Raw genomic sequence first — 16,754 nt, 5'->3', positions numbered from 1 at the left:
TCATAACAGTCTAGAAGTCAAAGATAAAAAATAAAAAATGTCCTTGTGAAAGCCTAATTTAGAGTTATTTTGTTTAAATTCATCCCAGTGTTTTTCAAATGGGAGCTACAAAAACTTCAGACTGATCACAGCAAGTAAAAAAAATGTAGTGCTAGCCATCAGTAACTTATTTTGCTGAGGGAAAGAAAAGAGGACGGATTGTAATGTCTGGCAGCCACAAGTACCTAGATTAGCCAGCCAACTGCTGCAGGTCACTTCTTTCAAGGCTGTGAAGATGTTTTTCAACATTTGTGCTCACAAAATACTGTAATTTTCTATTCCTCAATCCTCCTCTATTATTATTTCAAAAGATAGAAAAATCTAGTTCACAGATGATACTTTTTCCTGTTTGATTACATCACAGTACCAACTAAACAAAGTAACTTCATAAATCTTTGCAAGATTTACAATATTGGCAAGTATGTAACAAGTACAACTTTTCACTTTATTTTTTACAAGTTTTCACTGCTTCTTATGAAGACAGAAGAGGACTAAGATCCAACCAAAAGTTTGGGGATTGGAGCTTCAGAACTCCTACAGAACAGCTTTTTGTTTGTCTGTAACCACTACCAGACAGTTTATTAATACAATATCAAATTAATCTGCTTTTTCTGAGTTCACATGGGAATTAACAGCGGCTGACTAGCATCCCAAGATAGCTGCAAATCCACGAGGGAATGCAAGGGGGGTAGGAACACATTCTTCAGGCTTCTTTGAAAATTTATATCCTATAAAACAAGAAACAATCATGCATCTTTCAATACAGAATATCCAGTCTGCTCATAACTGCATAAGAGCTCTAATTCTCCTTTGTTCCATTTTTTTGGGTTCTCTTCTCTTTTTTTTGTGCTTGCAATAAATGTGTTCCACATTCTGATTATTTCCAGACATTGATTTATAATTAATTGTGGCTAACAATGAGCAGCTTAATATGGCTTTTCTCTCTGCCTCAAGACAGAAGATACTGCATAAATTCTATACAAACATATAAAGTCTCATTACATTTAAATTTCAAAATTACAGGATTTCAGATACAACCAACTCTTCTTCCTCACATGTTTTTTATTTCAGTTCTATAATTTTGACTGGGTTTTTTGCCTTATGACTTTCTTTCCATCACTTTATTTTTACTCTTTGTAGAAGATTATGCTGCTGCTAATGGAACCACAGAACAATTTTGGAAGAGATCTTTAGTGACTCTCTAGTCCACATTTCTGCTCAGATGATAGACAACTTTTAAGTCAGATAACATTGCTGAGTCTTGTCTAGTCAAGCTTTGAGCATCATCTCCAGTCTCCACAGTCTCTCTAAGCAATCTTCTCCAGCATTTAACCTTTCTCACCATTAGGAAATCTTTCCTAATATTCCTACTCAGAACTTCACCTGCTGCAACAGCAGCCCATTGATTCTTAGCCTTTCCCTCTACACCTCCAAAAACCTGAATTCTCTACAACCATCCATTAAAAAGCTGCAGAGATATAGCCCCCTTCAAACCATTCCCTCTTCAAAACAAAACAACACAATTTCTCGGACTCTCTTTGAGAGTCTGAATATTTGAGAGTCTGAGAGTTTTGAATATTGTGCACTTCAGCAACTGTCTCAGTGGCTCACCACTGAACTCCTTCCTGTATGTCTGCATCTTTCTCATACTAATGAGCCCAAGCTGCACAAAGCACTCCAAGGCAATACCTCATAAATGCTGAATTTAAAGGATTAATGAATTCCCTCAATTAAACCATTCCTAATGCTGCACAGGGTGGGCTCAGCTTTCATGGCTGCAAAGGGAATCCTGCTGACTTTTCTTACACTTTTTGTTCACTAGACTTCTGAGATTCTGCTTTGCAAGAAAGCTTTGCAGCCAGTCAATCCCGAGTGTACCTGCTGTATGAAACTGATCCCTTCCAAATGCAGGGTTCAGAACCTTTGTTGAACTTCAAAAGGTCCCAATCAGTCTGTTCTTTCAACCTCTCATGCCTCTGAGTACCAACCCTGACATCCAGCTTATCAATCATTCCCATTCCCAATTTTATGTCACCTGTGAATGTCCTGAGGGTGTACTCCATCCCACTTTCTAGGTGATTGATGAGGACAGTAAATGTTAGCAATTCAAAACCCTGAGGAATGCCATGCCTAACCAGCTACTATTTGAACCCTTACCCTTTGAACCAGTAAGTCCAGCCAGTTTTCCAGCCACCTGGAATTGTACCAATCCAGTCATGTTTGTCCCCTTCAGATACAAAGAGGCTGTGTTCTGTTTTGTTCTCTCCACACTCTCATTGTTAATCACATCGTTGTATGAGGCAATCAGGTTGGTCGGGCACAATCTGAACAGGTAACTCTGTGCTTGCTTTTCTTGATCACCTTTTTCTGATGGGTCTAGAAATTATTTCCAGGAAGACTGGCTCAATGATCTACTGGAGACTTCAATTAGGCTTGAAATTCCCCAAATCCATCTTATTTTTCTTCAGGCTAGCTGTGATGTGTGCCTTCTTCTAATCATAATGTAGTTCACCCTGGCATTGTAACTGTTTGAATGTCACAGAGAAAGGTTTCATAGTGACATTGACCAGTATCCTTAGTAGCACTGGATGCACTTCATTCAGTTCCATGACCTTCTCCATAAGTCTAGCTTAAGAAGTCTTTAACTCAACTTTCTTTGCCATAGTCCAAACTTGGCCTCTGTGTACAGTCTTAGGAGACCTGACAGCAGAAATTATCAATAAAGAAAGAGCAAAAAATGCTACTCAGCCTTTTCTATTTCCTATTGTGTCACTAGGTCTACCACCTCATCTTTTCATCAGGTCTACATGTTCCTTAGACTGCTCTTGCTGCTTAGGCAGCCCTAACAGTCCTTGCTGCCCTTCTCATCTATCACAGATTTCAGTTCCAGCTGCACTGGGCTCTTCAACAACACATGAGAAATGACCCTTCCTCTCTTCCTTCCTCCCTCCATTTCTTCCCTCCTATCCCTCCCTTCCACTGGTATAGAAGTGGTTTTTGCACTTGAGTTCAGAGTTGCCCATTCAACCATGTGGACCCCCTGAGACATCCCCTCAGTCTGTGAATTTCAAAACATGCTGCTACTATCCCCGAAGGAGGCTGTTCTTGGCAATCAAAAAGCTGTCTTAGACTTCTCCACAGCTACTTCTCATGGGATCTCATCTACAAGCTGACTCAAGAAGTCTCTTCTTTTAAAGACAAGGATGGTTATTCTGCTAATTTCTTCTTTTCCAGCAATAATACATAGATAAACTCAGGAAATCACTTTCTTAACATACTGATGAAGAAGTAGTACCACTAATCATAACCAGTCCAAGCTGAAACCTCTTACAAAGATGAATGTGCTGCTGTAAAGGTCTGGAAGAATTTCATAAATATTTTTTATTTCTCTCCAATAAAAATGACACTTTTACTTATGCAGATGGTTTCTGTAACACACATGGCCTCTCTTTCAAGTTTGAAGATAATGATAGTAAAGATGACAGAGATGTGTAGCTCAGCCAGATCCAAAAACCTCAGACAGAACACCATCCTTGACACACAAGTGCTTTAATGTCCAAGGAACCAATTTGTTTGGTCTGGTTATCTCCAGAAAGGTCTGTGTTTACCTGTATTTTTTCAAAGAGGACAAGTTTGATTACAGCGTAATTCACACACAAAGTGAGATGTTACATACTATCACCTCAGCAATATCAGGACACATGTCACAGAGTCAGAACTTTTTCTTCTTTTAATTGAAAAGCAGTCTGAAGGAAAACACTAATTATTAAAAAATGTCTACCCCTGCATCCTATGTTTAGCACTTAAAGCAGTCACCATATTCTATCCCAAATGCTGTTACTATGAGATAGACGACTTGAGCTTCAAATACAGGAATATAATTCTACCCTCTTGTTGTTCCCATCTTCCTTTGCAAAACATTAGCCTGATCCTCATGTTAGCGTTCAACACATCTAGACCAGAGTGATAGTATTTTCCACATTTCTCCAAGCTAAGCTTCACTGAATATAAATAAGCATTCTAACTACTGGATACAGTCCAATGGATCTTGTTTGGCCATGAAGCTGAAATTCCATTCTGTTTGTGCAGAAATAACAGAGGAAGGCCCTAGGCTAGTTTATGACTTAAAGATAAGTGGAGTCTCCAGGGAGACCAAGATGAAATCAACAAGGTGCTTCAGAGCGGAAAGTGAACTGTACCATGACTCTCACTTCACATCTTCTGATTCAAAACTTGAATGTTGTCATGTCACAGCTGGAAAAGCAAATGCATGTTTTTTCTCTACTGTGAATAAAAACAGAAGTAATTTTGTGGATGCTGCTGTGCTGCTAAATGACAGAAAACCCCACAATATTAAGAATCAAATTAGGTTTTTCTAACTACAAAAAAGGCAGTAATGAGCTGATTAATTCCATCAAGCATAAACCAAACAGTTCTAAATAAACTAAGACCCAAACACAACTTACAGGATATTGCTTTAGGACTAAAAATTAAATCAAGTTAAATCCTTTTCCAGAAAATATAATGAAGATAAAATAAATAATATTATTAGCAGTACAACTTGCAACTTAATCACTGAATGCATTCCAAGTATTGTGATGTTAGGTTTGTCACCATAGCTCACTGGAACCTCAGGTCTGTGCAAGAGATCATAAATGTTATGGACAGGTGGATAAGTTTTGATGCAAATCAAGGCACTGAGCTTCCCTTGGCTTGCCAAAAAAGTTATCTGACAGGGGGACACCATACCTAGCATGGAGCTATACCATGAAAGAGCAACCATGCTCAGGAGCTTCACTTCCAGATTCCTACACCTGAGCACTTAGCAAAGTACCCAGAGAGAAAAACAGAAATATACTATGCCATGCAATAAAATAAAGAGGATTTTTCCTATAACCTCTCCTTCTCCTTTTCCCCCCAGATATTTTCTTTCTGAAATTGTGCTTCTGGAATTGCTATTCTGTACATGCCACACATCTAAACTGTAGTTTAGATCTCACTCTAAGAATAAAACAGAAGCATAGGGATATAAAGCAGTATCTCCACTCTGCAAGGATAAATGACCTTGTAAGAGACTAAAGCCTGTGGGTCCAACTCAGATGCCTCAAAAAGTGCTAGCTGACATTGTCAAAAATACTGATCATACCTCCTTACATAAAACAGCACTTAAAGACTGGCACTCTCTGAGAAGAAAAATAAAGTACCTGAAGCAGATGCGTATTTCATGAATGAACTGACAGACCTGTTCCTATTTTGCAAGAGGATACAACTCTAGGGGCCTTTAGAGCTTTCTACAAAATACAAGCCACAAAGCAAGGCAGTATGCTCTCCTTCTCATCTATGACCCAAAGGAATGGGAATTTTCCACATATAGTGTAGATCTTTCAAATATCAGTATGATGTTTCATTAAGTTTCTAGAAAATTTATTATCTTCTCCACAATAACAGAATTTCTACACTGACAAAATTCAACAGGCCTACTTCTCTTCAACATCTTCATAAATGTCTTGGACAGAGGACTCAAACGAATATTAAGTTAGCCAACAACACTAAATTGGGAGGAGCTGTCAAGTCCCTCAAGTACAGAGAGGGAGGCTCTGCAGAGACTTTGACAAATCAAGAGGGCTGGGCAATCAGCAACCCCAACCCTATGAAGTTTTACAAGGGCAAGTTCCACATTCTGCCCCTGGGATGGGCCAACCCTGGGTGTATGGACAAACCTTGGAACAAGAGGCTGGAGTGCAGTGCTGCACTGGGGGTCCTGGTCGAGGGTGAGTTGAACACAAGTCAGCAGTGCCCTGGCAGCCAGGAGGGCCAACTGTGTCATGGGGTGCATCAGGCACAGCATCAGCAGCCAGGCAAGAGAGGGGATTGTGCCACTCTGCTCTGCACTGGCGAGGCCTCACCTTGAGTGCTGGGGGCAGTTGTAAGTGCCACAATATGAAAAAGACGATGAAGCTGCTGGAGAGCATCCAAAGCAGGGCCACAAGGATGGTGAAGGGTCTGGAGGGGAAGCGGTATGAGGAGCAGCTGAGGTAACTTGGTCTGTTCAGCCTGGAGGAGAGGGACTAAGGGGAGACCTCACTGGGGTCTTCAACATCCACACAGGGCAAAACAGAGGGGCAGGGACCAATCTCTTCACTCTTATGACCACTGATTGGTCCTGAGGATATGGCATGAAGCTGAGTCAGAAAAGATTTAGGTTGGATATCAGGAAAAGATCTTTCACCAAGTGGGTGGCTTGGCACTGGTAAAGTAGTCACAGCACCAAGCCTGCCTAGTTCAAGAAGCCTTTTGACAACATTCTCAGGCACAGGGGGTGATTCTTGGGGTGTCCTGCACAGCACGACAAGTCCATGATCCTGATGGATCCTTTCAAACTCAGGATATTCTATGATTCTGCTCTATGAAAATCTGACAGAAGTACAGATATCATGGCAACAAAATAAAAATACCTGATTGTTTCGGAGTACAATTATTCTCAACTGTCTTCTCTGATACTGAAGTCTGTTGTAAGAGACTGACCAGTCCTTGATCTTCAAACAAACCAACACTACAAATCCTTCACAAAAAAGGGGTCAGCAACTACAGCTCCAGCCTCAGTTTTTGTCCCTTTATCCTTCACATCCTAAGAGCATTCTCTCCAGTGAGACTGTGTTTTGAGCAAGTTTAGCAAGACTAAATTAACCATGTTCACATCTACTCTGTAACATGTCAGAATCACAGAATCAAGATTGGAAATGACCTCCAAGACCATCATGTACAACAATCTTCATAGGTGTTGCTGGGTTTCCAACATACAGAACCACCCGCACTGGCCAATACTTACGGTTTTTATCCCTTGCACACAGAATTGCCAGTTCTTTTTCACTTTTACACAAATGGAGAAGAGGTGGTCTCTTTCTTCTGGAATCTCTACATATTTTTTCTCTCAAGATCTTCTCTTTCTCAGGACAATTTGCAGTCTTGAAGCTTCCCAATCAAAAAGAGTATTTCTCAACTTTCCTATCACCAAAGAATCATGGTCCTAACCCAGTTGCTAAAGCAGTGACTGCTCTTTAAATCCTCACTCCCTCTTCAACTTCTACCTAAAAGACTGGATTTTAGTTCAGACTTCACCTTAAATCATCACTCCCTCTTCAACTTCTACATAAAAGACTGAATTTTAGTTCAGACTCAAGTTTTTTCTCCCACCTGTCAGCCCTGTAATTACCTAAATATTGTGTGTAACCACATCACAGTCCAATGAAAAACCACATTTCCTCTTCAAATCCCTGATGACAGACAGGTATAGGGCACATACCTAATGGCCAAAACTGACAAATGGCTCTGCACAGCACCATTAGCCTAGATTTTGATTTTCCCCCAGTTCTTTCAAGCTCAGCTGTGAACTAGCTGGAGTACCCATAGTTTCTCAAAAAGAAAGAAATTATTAACTGGAAGTCACAATAAAACAAGATAAAATTTGTCCAGTTTACCAGACATTTCCTATCTGTTAAGAAGTAAAAAGAATTGTTGCAATGCTGGTTTTCCCCCTCAGTAACTGGAGCAGAAAATAAATCAAGACAGAACTTTGTATTTAAATCCATAGCAAACATAAACACAATCAACTAAAATATCAACACACTGCTCCTGAGAGAAACGCCACAAGAATTGAGTGTGGTCCACAAAAATGAGTTCTAACACACAAGAAAACAGCAAACAGAAAGGTAAAAATAAGACAAATGTAGCCTCAGTCAGGATGACTTTCCAAACCTGCAATTGTTACTGTCATGGGATTTTCAAGAACTCCGTGGGTCCATGTGGACAGCTTGGCACAACAAAACTGGACAGTTCAATACCCAAAAGAATGCAAATTTTTATACCTAGGAAGTGTTACTTCAAACTCAGTATCTGACATTTTAAAAACTGACATAAATTTCACACATGCAGTGTAGCTCTCAGATAGTCAAGTGGTCTCTGATTAGCAGTGATGTAACAGATTATCTGGAAGATTAGACACAAATTCCACCAGAAACCACTACAGCTTACAGTAATAATGCAGTCTTCCTTAAATGACAAGCCACATTAAAACTCCCTGTTGCTTCCAAACACATTCTCTACTGCATTCCTATCTCTGATAAACCGAAACAACCTCCTGATACATCAGGGAGTTTACAGAGATTAATGTTAGATGTTGCCTAGCTCAATCATTCCATTAAGTGGACACAGATTATACATCAGCCTGTACTTAAGTCACGTAAATTGTTTCTACCTTCAGCCTATAAAGAAGATTATATACAGGTGAAATCCTTGGATTGCTCACAGCTTTTGTCATTCAACAACATTTGACTACTTGAGAGATCAAGGTCTTCCACTGGGTGTTTCAGATCTATCACTAATGTAGAGTAAAAGGACATGTAGTTTAATTACTTTCTTATGCCCATTGCCCTGGTTTTTCCTAAGATGAAGTTTGCTGTCTCCCTGTGATGCAGTTAACACATCTCTTTGTTAAGTGCCCTTAGAAATCACAGACTAGCGGTACTAGAGTCATCACCTTGCCACAAAAGTAAAAGCAATGCAAGCAGAAGAAAACTGATGACAAGGAGGTTGGTCTTGGACTGTGGAAAGAGGAAAGTGATTTTGAGGCAGAAGGTTTCAGCTAATGCCCAGTTTTCCCACTTCCTACACGCACAAATTAGGGAAAAGTTTTCCTTTGAGGTTATTTTTCCCACATGAGTACACAATGGTCTGAACTCAGAATCACTTGAGCATCAATCCAGAAGGTACTCATCTGAAACCTAAGCACAATTAAATTGGTTAGCAAGCTGGCCTCATGGCTATCTTTGCAAGATTCGTGGTTCTGCCCTCACTTCAAAGTCTTTTTACCTTCCCAAAGCACATATCTGCATAGATGTGCAAACATATCTCCCAAGATTCCAAGTAAAGCAACAGAAGTTTTACAGAGTTACTTTCACACAGCGTTCCGCTGTGAAAACTTCACCAGTACGCTTCAAATCACATATGCCAGTGTTGGTAAAAAGGACACATACAACAGAAATTAGGGAAGTCAAAGCAGTACACATATGTCACATGCCCTTTCCCATATGTGGAGGCCAACAGTTCATCTCACCATCCTTAAGGGCCTTCCATGAACTCATTCTGATAGCCAGTTTGCCAGCCACAAACCTTTACTGCCCCCCCACTGTGACTGCTTGTGATACTTCATTCTTGTGATACGCATTCCGTTTCTGCTCAGGGATGCTGTACCTCTGGGGTTTGGGTGGTTTTCTTCTTTACTTCTATGCAAGTTAAACAAGAGAAGAGCCATTATGCCACCACTACAGAACCATGTGTTTATTCCTAACTCAACTATAGACCAACCTTCTTCAGAAGCATCAGCTGATTTTCCTGTTTAAGTCACATCTTAGGGTAAAACTCTGAAAGCTCAGAACATTCTGAAGTACTTACAGAGTATTTTCTGGTTGAATTAACTCAAATGGCTTTACCGAACTTTCAAGTTATATCTGAAAAGAAAATAAAATTCACTGCTTTTACCTGTACAGTCTTTACATACACTCCCACATTTCTTTAACACTTTAGATGCTCACAAGCAACCAGCTTTTATCAAGGCATCTGAGGCTTATAGGTTATCTTGATCATAAAAACTAGTCAGTTGTGACTTAATTTTATTAGAAAGAACAGGTGCTCTATTTTTACACTGGCAGACACATCTGTACTCCTAATTTCAAGAAAATTTGTCTTGGAGATCTGATGAGCATGTTGCATGAACAACTGTATGCAGCAACAGAGAAAGTATTATTAACGGAAAGATTTGCTCACTAAAATCTGGAATCTAAAAGATACATATATACATTTTATATCATGCTGCTTACATGCCAAGAAATGCCTTGAACATCTTATAACAGTTCAGTATTTTAATTTCAAGTCCTCAATTTGATCAAAATCACCCATGCACTACAGAACTATGGCAGCTGCCATTAAGACTATCATTTTACCCATTCTCAGTGGAAAAATGGAGCCTTAGAATGTCTGCTCCCAACATACTGTACTGACGCAGCCCTTGAACAGCATGTTTGGAATTTCACTTTTTAGAAGTTTCAGCAGCAGCCTACACTGGCTTTACAAATATTTACATACCACATTCTAAAAGCTTAGATTTCTTCCCAGAGGACATGAAAGTCTAATAAGTGTTTGCACCTTTAGATTTTGAATGCCTTGGCAAATCAGTACCTACAGAAGACTTGTTAGCAGACTGAAACATGTTTTGTGCTTTAAACTTCAGAGAACATAATTTCAACTTCAGAAGTGTTTCCATCAGTAAGGCACACCAGACAGAGATGATTCCCACATGCTTAATCTTTATTGTGCGAATGTTGTTCAGAGCATTTATTACCCTGTGTAGACACACATTAAAAAAAAAAACAATACACTAACAGTGGCCACATTGATGGACGACATATTAAATCTATTTGGTGGTAACTTGTATGCATGCAGTTGACTCCTGTGGTGTACAAATCTTAGCCAGGAGGCCAGCCCAACTGGCGACCACCCAGAACATGGAGATGTACGTGATAGACCGACTGCCCACCCTCAGGCCCTTCATTCACAACCATCCGGAATCCATTGGTCAGGCCCAGGTTAGCAGCACACTTCTTGCCAACAATCATTAAATGCCCGAGAAGCTGGAGGAGAAAGAAAAAAAAAAAAAAGAAAGAAACAACCAACAGAAAACACACAAAAAAGGGGAAAGGGCAGGAAGGGAAGGAATGAGAGCAGAGAACCAATAAGCCAGTAAGTTAATTCTCAGAAATTCAGCCACTGCTCTTCAAATTGTTGCCTGCCTGCAACTGACACTTTCCAAGAAAACTATGAAGACTGCCTATACATAATATAGGGGGAAAATAGAACTTTTGATCTTTCTCAAGCCAGGCAGTAACAGACAACAAAAGTGTCATAGAAGCTACATTTACTTCGTGGTTAAAGCCCCCACTACTTCTTCTGAACACATATATAATTCTGGTGGAAAAGAAACTTTATCTTACCATGTAAAGCTCACAAAATCTTTGAGCTTGATGTTTTTAGTTACAAATGAAATATTCAGCACCTCTCAGCTAACCTTCCTTTTCTTCACCTCTGACCTGCTAAAAACCCCCAAGCCTATATTAGAGTAAGTACTGTTGCATGCAAACAATGAAAACAGACATCAGGATTGTTAAATAACAAATACCAATTCATTTTGCATGGAAAATACATGCACAGATATATTTTGCTTTCTCTGGCTAATTTTACTGAAAAACCTTAACTCCATTATCTTTTAAGCTAGAGGACAAGCATTAGACTATCAGAAAACTACTTTGCCTCTTTGAAATGTCAAGAGGAAAAGGAGGACAGCCTAGTACATTATGGAGTAATGAGAAGCACAGTTTGCTGTACAGAAAACCTTTAGAGTACTTACAGATTCATCAGAATCTTCCGCTTCAGACAATCTGACAATTGGCTTCTTAGGAATCACTAAGAAATGTGTTGGAGCTTGGGGTGAAATATCATGGAACGCAAGGCACTGGAGGAACAGAAAGCAGATAAAATACAGTTTGTTTTGGAGAAAGGTAAGAGTTTCAGTAAATCAATATGCCCCACTAAATACATACTTCAGCCAGATATCCCATACCAGATATCCCAAACATAAGCAGTGATGTTAAATTTTCTTGAGTGATATATTATTCTACATCCTTTAATTTCTAAACACAAAACACTGCTTTACCAAGACCCACTGAAAAAAAATCACTGCTTTGTAAAGTACTGTTTAAAAGCTACAGCCTTCTCAGTAAAGCAATATGCAATCAGGTTCAAGATTTTTTACTGCAACACATGCATAACAACTCGTAGAGCTGTTGGCATGCATGCCTATAAAAAGTACCTTAATGCTTTTTTAAATTTTATTTTATTTTTTATTTTATTTTTAATAAAATAAATGCCAAAGAGTTGCTAATCAACTTCCAGTTATGCCTGAATATTTCCTTGGTCAAAGACAGCAAGGCAATTCCAAAGATCCTGAAGTTATGTGATTGAGACCATATTAGACTTCTGTTCTCAACAGCACCATGTATTTCAGAGTAATGCGTTAAAACCAGCTTTGCTTCAGACATGCTTAAATCAAAAGAAAGGCATCACTTTTGAAATACAAACATCTATCTGTAGTGACTAGCTGAACCTTGACTAAATACCAAAACTACAATCAATCATACACAGCATGAATCACCTAAATATCAAATTTAGGTGATTAGGAACTGCCAGTAGACAAGAGAAAATTAAGCTGTGTCTCCTTGTACAAATGGCTAACCATAGAACTGGGACTTCCAACTGGAACCTCGACAAATGTGCAGATGCACAGGAGGTACTCTGCCAGCATTAGTCCAAGGATATCTCTGACTTTCCCATCATGTTCAACAGCATAACACCTGGTAGCAACTGGTTATGTCACAGGCAGTGGATACTTAAAAATACATACCTACATTCTTCAAAATGCTTATTTCCTACATACTTTTCTTTGTGAATCAATAAAGTTAATTTTCTGTGCAAATATACTTCTTTTTTATTCTGAAAAGAAATGTGCCTTTAATAGAGAGTAAAGTTGGTGAAAAGCCGAACTCAACTTGCATCAATCTTTTATGCAACTTATCTTCTATAGCAAATCTATCTGGTTTTAAGGTATGTTTAAGAAGATAACGTCCAGTTTGAATTTCTGATAAACTACTCATTTCTTCCAAACAGGGAAGGGCAGTAAGTATATAAGTGATGAATAAAACTGTTTGCACCAAATTAAATAAATCATACTTAGAGCTGACCATTTTGTAATCAGCTTTTCTATTATATGTAGTCACATGGAGGCAGAATGCAAATGGCCAAACTGCCTCAAAGAATTTAAAGAGCAAATGATTGGAAGTAAATAGTTTTCTATCATACAGAAAGCCAAAGTAGCATTAAGGAAAAAACACAATCACAGAAATTCATGAGTGCATGGGAAACCAAACTTCATTTCAGGAAGTTTAGATTCAACTGGAAAAACAGTGATAAGGCATAATTCCACAGAGACTTTGTACTTTTCAGTGGTTCCCTTTCTCTGAAGGTCAATTATTAATTACTTTCCTTACCTTTCTCCTTTTAACACTTCCAGCCACCTCTAAAAAGACCTCCATAAAGCCAACAAAACTAATTCAAGATCATCCACCAGTCAACTGAAATCTAGAAGTTCTACATTTCTGTGCACTTTGAAGTAAAAACCAAGTGGTGCACTGCAGGTAATGACACTTCCAGAAAATACTCCACACAAATGGCTGTCAAAGCAGCTTATACTCAGCGAAGTCAGTGGCCTGATTCCTAATCAAGCACTGCGCAGCTTACTCTGCTGCAACCACCGCAGCTGATGAAAAAACTCACAGGTTTGACCCGGCTAAGGAAAGAACACACACCTTCACATAAACACAGAGTAGTAACATAAGCACGATTTTCAGAAAGCAGTATACATTTCTAATATTCTTCAGAGCATAAGGCAACTGCAACAATTCTGCCATCTATTAAGAAAACTCTGTTTTAAGCTATGCATGATTTTTAAGCACATAAATCTGACAAATTGCATCCTTAGCGAGTCTCTACTGAACACTGAGAATAACCCCTATATTTCAAAAGCAAAAGCCCCTCTTAATGGGGCTCCAGTATTTCAATCTGAAGGGCGGGGAAAACAAAGAGCAGGAGATCTTACACTAAATACCAGTTAGATTCTGGGAATAACCGCTGCATTTCTTCTTAAGCTAATTATTTAATTTCGGCCCTAATGTGCTGCGATGCACCAGCAATCCCTCTCGGAGGTTCTCTGCCAAAGCCCACAGAGCTGCATAACCTCTGTGAGGCTATTGAGAGGCACATCGGGACCTGCAAAAGCAGCCAGCTGGGGTGCTCTGCTCCGAACCCGCAAGGGTAAAGGTTTCACCACTACCCTCCCACACCAGCTGCGAGAACCCTCGACCCTTGGCAAGGAGCCCAATGCAGCTCCGGGGAGGGCGCAGGGAAGGGCGGGGACGCACCGCCCGCCCCACCGCTTTTCCGAGCGCCCCCACGGCGTCCCCGGCCCCTGCACAGCGCGCACCTGCTCGTCCTCGTAGATTATGTTGGCGGGGATCTCCTTGCGGATGATCTTCCCGAAGATGGTGTCCCCGCCGGGACGCGCCGCCTGCGCCTTGCTGATCTCGTCAGCCATGGCGGCGGCTCCCGCGCGGCTCCCGCCGGCCTTCAGCCCCGCCTTCCCCACGGCCACGCCCCCTCGGCACTCATTGGGCCAACGCCGGCCCCTGGCCGTGTCCGCCCGTCTGATTGGCGGTTTTGCCTGTCATTGTCCCGCTGGTCCCCGCCCACCGCACTGCCGCGCCCTCGCTGACCCGGGAATCGCGGAGGGATCCGGGGGAAAGAACTATTGCATGCTCCGCGCAGGGATCACCTCTGCGAAGTGAAAGGTGACTCTACAGAAGTAGTGCAGTCCCGGGAGAGGTTGTTGTGGGCAGAAGTATTATTTATCTAATCCAACGAAACATCTGTGTGATTTCTTGGGACAAACTCCTGCAGACTGCACCAGACTGGGCTGGGTTAGCTTTTCCACCAAAGTTTGCAGGTGCTTGGTGCTCCTGGAATCAGGGTCCTGCAGAAGGGCAGTTTCATGTGCCAACCCTTCGGCAAATAAGTAATTTCGTAACTATGAAACAAACTAATCAGTATAGCCAAGCAGTAATTCAGAGAGCAACACAAAGTTACACAGCTGTACATCTAGTTGTAAATGGTTTTTATATATATATATATATATATATATATATATATATATAACACCAGTCATTAAATGGGAGAAATGAAAAAGCAGGGGGGAAAAAGCCAACAAAAACCTTAAAGAGTATCAACAACGCTTAATTTTCAAGGCCAAGTACGAGGTCCTGCACCTGGGTCAGGGCCACCCCTGCTATCAGCACAGGCTGGGAGATTGAGAGCAGCCCTGTGAGAAGGACTTGGGGGTGCTGGTGGGTGAGAGGCTGGACATGACCCAGCCATGGGCACTCCCAGCCCAGAGAGCCAAACGTGTCCTGGGCTGCATCCAAAGCAGCGTGGGCAGCAGGGGAGGGAGGGGATTCTGCCCCTCTGCTCTGCTCTGGTGAGAGCCCACCTGGAACCCTGCATCCAACTCTGGGGTCCCAGCACAGGGAGGACATGGAACCGTTGGAAAGAGCCCAGAGGAGGCCACAAAAATAATCAGAGTGACAGAGCACCTTTTCTATGAGGACAGGCTGAGAGAATTGGAATTGTTCACCCTTGAAAAGAAAAGACTTCAGAGTGACCTAAATGCATCTTTGCAGTACCTGAAGGCAGCCTACAATAAAGATGGAGGGAGATTTTTTACAAGGGCGTGCAATGACAGGACAAGGAGGAATGGCTTTAAACTCCAATACTGGAGGTTTAAATTGGATGTGAGGAAGAAATTCTTTACTGTGAGCATGGTGAGGCACTGGAACAGGCTGCCCAGAGAAGTTGTGGGTGCCTAATCCCTGGAAGTGTTCAAGGCCAGGCTGGATGGAGCTCTGAGCAACCCAGTCTAGTGAAAGGTGTCCCTGCCCATTGCAGAGGCATTGGAACTAGATGACCTTTAATGTCCCTTCCAACCCAGACAATTCTAGATTCTATGATTTTCTAAACGTCACCAAAAACATAGATTGATTTCTCTGAAGATTTGTCTAGGCGCATATTAATAGAGATATTTATATATAGTTGTCTCTAGACAAAAGTGTTACAGGAAAGCATTTTGGAGGGAGGCAGAAAATAAATATTGCTAAGTGGCTTAAACCTAATATGGTTCTGCAGCTGATTACATGAACATGTTACGAAAAGAGCAGAATTTGTCATATATTTCTGGTAGTAACTCTGAAATAATTTATCATCAAATACCCTGAAAAAAAACCTCTGAAAAAGTACATTAAACAATGAAATTTTATTCTCTTCCTTAGATGATGTTCTGGGATTAAGGTATTTTGACATGTATGTGTCCTACAGATGGTATTGGAGCTTTATGACAATTAAAAGAAGTGCTTCAGGGACAAACTTCTTTGAATTATATTGTTGTCCAACCAAGGTTACTCAGCAAATATATGAACAATTTGGGTGAACACTGCTGTGGATTTAATTAGAAAGTATATTTCTATGTTAAGAGAAGACATAAAGAGACAAATTTTAGAAGTTTCTCCAAAAAAGCAAAATCATTTTTTTTCATATAGTTAACTTCAGCATATATTTTTGTCTCACCATGAAAATAGCAAATTTTATTATTTTGAATAAAACAATGAATGAATTAGACCCTCTTTTCAAAGATCTAATTCATTCACATCTGCAATAATTATTCTTGGAAATAAATTATGAATAAACATCACTTCTGCTAACAGATCAAGTTTCTTTCTGAGTTACATAGCAAAAAAAAAGTATTTAATAGATGCTTACAAGTAAGTATTAATAATAAAAATATTAAAATTATTGAGTAATAGTTTAGTGTTCCCATCTTTTAATTGGCTTACAATGTACCTGCTGTTAAATTATTAAATAGACTGTGTATTGCTGCTAGAGGTCTAGTGAGTAGTAAAGATGATTGCACTAAAAATCCTTATGCTGCCTTTAGCTAATGCTGAATG

The 16,754-nt window shown here is 40.3% G+C and overlaps 1 protein-coding gene across 1 annotated transcript; it reads right to left on the bottom strand.

Moving 5' to 3' along the window:
• Positions 1 to 10,380: 10,380 nt before the first annotated feature.
• On the bottom strand, positions 10,381 to 14,338 carry HINT1 (histidine triad nucleotide binding protein 1). The gene is made up of 3 exons (XM_036403773.1): positions 14,186 to 14,338; positions 11,498 to 11,602; positions 10,381 to 10,724 (listed from the first exon to the last, which is right to left on the bottom strand). Exons 1-3 carry the CDS (start codon positions 14,294 to 14,296, stop codon positions 10,560 to 10,562), a joined length of 381 nt encoding a protein of 126 aa, XP_036259666.1. The 5' UTR covers positions 14,297 to 14,338; the 3' UTR covers positions 10,381 to 10,559.
• Between the last annotated feature and the right edge of the window lie 2,416 nt (positions 14,339 to 16,754).

Source organism: Molothrus ater, chromosome Z (assembly GCF_012460135.2).
Source record: "Molothrus ater isolate BHLD 08-10-18 breed brown headed cowbird chromosome Z, BPBGC_Mater_1.1, whole genome shotgun sequence".
Classification (NCBI taxonomy): domain Eukaryota; kingdom Metazoa; phylum Chordata; class Aves; order Passeriformes; family Icteridae; genus Molothrus; species Molothrus ater.
This window is presented reverse-complemented; position numbering and strand designations above follow the sequence as displayed.

What these genes read in the sequence shown, in the direction of transcription:
- HINT1 (XM_036403773.1), bottom strand. Translation starts at nt 14,296, where the DNA reads ATGGCTGACGAGATCAGCAAGGCGCAGGCGGCGCGTCCCGGCGGGGAC. An exon ending in TAATCTACGAGGACGAGCAG is followed by an intron (nt 11,603 to 14,185) that starts GTGCGCGCTGTG and finishes CTGTTCCTCCAG; the next exon opens with TGCCTTGCGTTCCATGATAT. An exon ending in CGGAAGATTCTGATGAATCT is followed by an intron (nt 10,725 to 11,497) that starts GTAAGTACTCTA and finishes TTTCTCCTCCAG; the next exon opens with CTTCTCGGGCATTTAATGAT.